The sequence below is a fragment of the Rhyacophila brunnea genome, unplaced genomic scaffold, assembly GCF_057557595.1.
Source record: "Rhyacophila brunnea isolate RB1 unplaced genomic scaffold, BYU_Rbru_1.0 scaffold_19, whole genome shotgun sequence".
Classification (NCBI taxonomy): Eukaryota; Metazoa; Arthropoda; class Insecta; order Trichoptera; family Rhyacophilidae; genus Rhyacophila; species Rhyacophila brunnea.
The window spans coordinates 4,518,841-4,524,840 of record NW_028232848.1 but is presented as its reverse complement, the minus strand read 5'-3'; the positions used below and the strand labels follow the sequence as shown (position 1 = coordinate 4,524,840).

Below are 6,000 nucleotides of genomic sequence, written 5' to 3'. Positions count from 1 at the left end.
ACTTTCTTTCAGTTACTACCTACCACATCCTACCTATTTAATTTGAAGCACCTGCCGTGGTATATTATATTATGACTACTTTTATAACATGATAATATATTGAAGTTTTTGAATTTGATATTATTCCTGAATTAAATTAATATTAACTTTTTCTTTGCCCACAGAACGTGCGATGCCATCTCTCCCCTATGCGAGTTTGCAAAACAATTTATCAAACAGCGAGCCTAGTTTCAATTTAAACCACATAGCAACCGAAGACAACTTTTACATATACCGCGGCACAACAATGCTACCGCGGTATTTACAATTGGGAAACCAGACCGTAGACCTCAACAAACTGTTCAAAGTTCCACAGGAATCCAACGGAGGAAAAGAAAAGAACCATCTGTCGAACGGACACAGAAGGATTCCGCTCTACGGCGTGGAAGATGGACCAACGAGAGAACAAGACTTTGATAGAAATAGTGAAGAGAATTCAAATCAGAATGTGTATAGTGAAGGAGGTAGAATACAAATTGGAAGTGATGTAGTGGATATTGATAGAAGTGGTGATGTTGTGAGTGAAAGTGAACATGTTAAGAGTAAAAATGGACATACTGGACACAGCGTTCATCCAGGACAGATGCCTTGGCTCAGGACGCAGTTCGAGCATGACAGGAGGCACGGGCCACACTTTGAAGATCCTCCGAAGGACAATACGTCAATAATGGTGCAGGCAGGCCATACTGCTCACCTGGACTGCAGAGTTAGTTACCTAAGAGATAAAACGGTGAGTCATAGTAACATTGTATTAATATTTCGTCTTATAAACTTTTTCCGGGTCTAGGACGATTTGGCACCGGGACAACTGGATGCCACGGAATTTGAAAATAAATAGACGTTAGGTACTTATAGGTACTCAAAAAAAAATATTTAATATTATTATTTATATTTAAATGATTATATTATGATTTAATAGTTTGTGAGAATGTAAATATGCAGGCGTAAATAACGATTTAATCGTGCATATGTTTAAGTTCCAACGAAAAAAGAGTTTTTTATTTTATATAAAGCCTTAGAGATGGTAATTCTCAATCCGTAATAAAGAATACATTATATTAAGAGTAAAATGAATTATACTAAGTAGTAGATAGAAACTGATTAAAATATCTCGTCTACATTCTGTATACGTGTCTAAGACAGTGCGGCGTCCAATTGTCCGGAGTCCAGTTGTCCCATTCCCCTTTTTCCGTAGCTAGAGTAGATGCATACATATCATTTACAAACAAAGAAATAGATAACAATTGGATCGTCTCGATGTTTGTAATTATAACCCCCATAAGGGATGGGGTAGCTGATGGGTCTCTAGCCTGGAGACCTGACGTGACAGGCTGAGCAGTTAAGTGAGATAAACACATCCCAAAAATGTGATCTAATTGTCAGAATATGCAGATCATTCATTTCGTCACTAAGAGACAGAAAATTATGATATAAATTGCAAATATTACTTATATAAATATATATAAATATTTTTTACCATACCCGACACTAATAAAATCATAAGGGCCTCCACAGGGTGGAGGTTTGTATTAACAAATTTTGGTTTCACGAGAAATGGATGTTAGCCACTTGCTCAACCTATTAGGTCCATACTCTGATTCCAATAATTTTTAGTATTTTTCATACTCAAGATTCGAACCGAGGACCCATGACATATTAAGCCGACACGTAAACTGCTCGGCCATCGTGATGTAATGTGCTGACTGAATGTGTTAATAGTGAATATTGAAAAACAATATGTGTATTTTCCAGACCCAAGATTCAAACTTGGGACGCACGATGTTATAGGCCGAAGCATAAGCCGCTCGACCATTGTGGGGGTTATTATGGCTGTGGAACTTATATAAATAGCTTCGTCTTGTATAGTAAATTTTTGGTAAACAACATTGTTTGTCGTAGCAAAATCAGTAGTGCGTCGGACCTCTACGTCGCTAAATGCGCCACTAATAGGGTATGATGATCTAAAATCTCTTCCAATAATAATGTACCCATCTCAAAATTGTAGACTTTAATTTGCGGGCCATGTAGTAAAAATAAATAATAACCAGCCTCCAAAGTGCATCCTGAATAGCAAGCCTTAAGGTTTCAGTGGGTCTATTCTATGCTTATCGACCGCTAAAGTGATAAAGTGAAAAATATTATCAAACTTAGGGTAGGTTTGTATCAAAATATTAGCACTTATTGTAACAATTACACGAAGCCGGTTTTTATTGTTGCAATAAGTGCTATATTTTAACAGCACCTATCTTGCTGCTGTTAAAATATCGCACTTATTGCAACAATAAAAACCGGCTTCGTGTAATTGTTACAATAAGTGCTAATATTTTGATACAAACCTACCCTAAGTTTGATACTATTTATCAATTTAGTGTTCGATAAGTATAGAATAGACCCACTGGTATATAACATAATATTAGTAGTGGATAAATGAAGTTATTGGAGATGGGTGGGTATTGCCCTGAGTTTTTAAGCCCCTAACAATAATCGTAATAAAGATCCTATACTATAACAATATTCATTTGCAAAAGTGAGGCCATTTTTCAAAGTCGATTATCTCCATATTCCACAACTTTAAGATAGTCGCAAGAAATCGTAAATCACATTTAGGATTGCGTATATAATGTTTTCTTTTACAAAACATTAGTTAATATAAAAAACGAATAGAAAAACGAAATGATTTAAAATTAATTTAAATTAATTAAAAAAAATTTTAAAATATGTATTAAAATATAAAAAAATGGCAGCTGATGAATATAACCGACTTTAAAGTCAACCTCTGGTTTTGTACTATTTTACTACAAGTACGATTGAAAAATATTTAAAAAAAAAGAATTGAGAAAAATATTTTAACAAAAATAATGGAGATAACAGAGTTTGAAACCAAGTGCAGTACCTAAGTCAATGAATGGTAATTTTAATAAATTTCGTCATGCTTTACCAGTAAGAATATTTTTAAATTAACCATATTTCTCATTTATACTCAGACTCATTGAGTTTATTAGAATACGTTATTTTCAACAAAGATTTCGTAAACCCTAATCACAAAATCCCCAGATTTCAGCATTTCCAGCAATTCATAAATCCCAGAATTGCAAACCCATAAGAAGCCATTTTGGGCGAATGTAAATAATACGTTAGAGCCCTAGCCCTAAACCCTTATTTGAATGGCAAAAATACCTTATTCATACCTACCTAATCTGAAAATTAAATAACTCGAATATGTCGAAGGAAACCTTCTTCTATCGAGCGGCAGCATACATATATCTTTCGTTGACTGCAAACCTATCACTGAATAAACTAAAATATCATTCCTTGATTTATGAAACTGGAATTTTTACAACGTTTTTCTTAGCTTGTATTCTTGTTTGTCCGGTGGGGTTTTATCCAGTACAAATCTTGCAATCGATTTTTAACTAACTTCCAGACTAGCTAGACATTTGAAACTTTTAGAATATATCAGAACACGATGCCAATGCGTTCTTTTAATACTTTTAGCCATCTTTAAGTAGAATTGAATTCATTTTCAGTTAATTCTGTTTTTTATGAAAAGTTATTTCGGAAGAAATCCGTAATCCAATCCACTATTATTGGTTGCTAAGAAGGTGGTCCTATCAACTAAATTATTAATACATACGTGCGTTACTATGGAAATCCAAATTACATTTCAGTATTCTATATTTGTTTGTTTGTTGCAAAATAGCAAAAAAATGATTTGTTGACAATTGCCTTATTTGTCCTAAATTATTAATACATAGAATGGTCAAGTTTATATGATTCAACAGAAAATTTAAAAACGTGGTATATAAAAAGTTATTTTTATCTTGAAATTATTGTTTATAATAATATTATAATGTTAATAATTAATTACCAATTAAATATTTTATTTTGTATTAATTAAATTAAAAACAGAGAAGTTAATAATTTAATCGTCTTTAAAAAATCTGGAGTCACATATCAGCGCATCTATTCCATACATAATGATGCTATCGGCGGCTATCGAGGTTAGTTTATCATATGTATGTATCGTGGTATTATAACTGTTATAATAAGTTAGTCGTCTAAACTGTCAAAAGTATCTATCTCGCTCTAATAGTTAACACAGCCAAGAGAAGGGCTCTTAAAATATAGAACATTTTGGCAGTTGAGCCGGTTAACTTGTTGTAACAATTAACCGAATCAATACATAAATATAATAAAATACCCTCAATAGCCGCCGATAGCAGCTTTGTGTATAGAATAGATGCGTAACTGTTTTAAAGTATTATACAGTTCGATGACCTCCCCTTTTAAAGAATTTTGTTATACTTAGTTTATTGATTTTTTTTATGTTTGTCTTTTTGAAAAGTTTTTCTTTACTCTAACGGTCGCCACAATACAAATAAATTGTGAAAATACGTTCAAAATGGTTTTAATAGCTCAAAATAAATGAATAAATTAGCTCTTTAAGAAATATATAATTTATCATAATAGTTATACATAAGCTTAGTTACGTATTCTCACTTATAATATAGTCGTGATTCTCGGCTTCAAATCCCGGGTAGGTTAAATTCATATGTTTTTTTCAATGTCCGGTTAGATTCAAAGCATGAAAATAATAAGTTGAGAAATATAATAATTTATTATAGTAGTGACATCAATTGGCGAAAATAATAAATGAAAGCTCGAGCGGTAATGCAGTTTACTGCATTTTCATTTGTTTTAAAAAACAAATGAGTCATGCTTTCACTTTTTATTATTTTCATTTGTTTTGAAACAAGTGAGTCACTTTTCGGTTGTTCCTTTTGATCCCATCATTAAACATGAATGATTGAAAATTGTTCTGTGTATTTATTATTTGCGAATATTCTTCCATGCAATAAAAGTTTTAATTGGTAGTACATAAAGAACACTACTTACATATTATTATCATATGCGAATCGAACCTAAATAATTGTGCACACTAAACTTTGTCAGTCATCCGTATTTTTGTTTTCATTGAACTGACGATACAAATAGCATAATTAACATGTTATGGTGTCAGTTACTTTTTAAAATTCAATAAAGCCCCGCATAAACCAAACCATAATAGATAAAAATATTTGTTTATTTATAAAATATCTAAAATTATGTTTGATTTAATCTATTGAGGACACACTAAAGAGGAGAAAAAAGTGGACCAGCAGCCAGATTTTACCACGTTTTTCGTAGCTCGTAATCTTGTTTGTCCGGTGGTTGTTTATCCAGTACAAATCTTGCAATCGATTTTAACTAACTTTCCGACTAGCTAGATATTTGAAACTTTTAGAATATATCAGAACACGATGCCAATGAATTCTTTTAATACTTTTAGCCATCTTCAAGTAGAATTGAATTCATTTTCAGTTAATTCTGTTTTGTATGAAAAGCTATTTTGGTAGAAATCCGTAATCCAATCTACTATTATTGGTTGCTAAGGGGGTGGTCCTTGCAACTAAATTATTAATATATACGTGCGTTACTATGGAAATCAAAATGACATTTCAGCATTCTATATTTGTTCCAAAATAGCAAAGAAATGATTTGTTGACAATTGCCTTATTTGTCCTAAATTATTAATACATAGAATTATTGTCAAGTTTATATGATTCAACAGAAAATTTAAAAACGTGGTATATAAAAAGTTCTTTTTATCTTGTAATTATTTTTAGTAAATTTGACAAGAGTTTACTAAAACTAGTACAACCATTTTTATTAAGTTTTATTTAATAAAAATATTTTTTTAAAAATTGTGTATGTATTGAAACCCTTAAATTTATAGTTATCTTTTTATATTATATGTACGTTAATTTGTATGGTTTAAAGAAATATCTAACAATAAGAAATACAACAATTTTACTTAGAACAATCAGCGAAATAGCTAAAAATATTTAATTGAGTTAGACCATTATCAGCATTGTTATGGCGATATTAGAACAACAATTATTATATTCGTATATTGTATAG

The 6,000-nt window shown here is 31.3% G+C and overlaps 1 protein-coding gene across 1 annotated transcript in view; it reads left to right on the top strand.

Annotated features, from left to right (window-relative positions):
• Nucleotides 1–286: 286 nt before the first annotated feature.
• Nucleotides 287–6,000, top strand: part of LOC147072661 (zwei Ig domain protein zig-8-like) — a 46,533-nt gene continuing 40,819 nt past the window's right edge. Inside the window, exon 1 of the mRNA XM_085946254.1 lies at nt 287–769. Within this exon, the coding sequence (XP_085802380.1) occupies nt 287–769 (483 nt within the window). The remainder of the gene's footprint in view (nt 770–6,000) is intronic.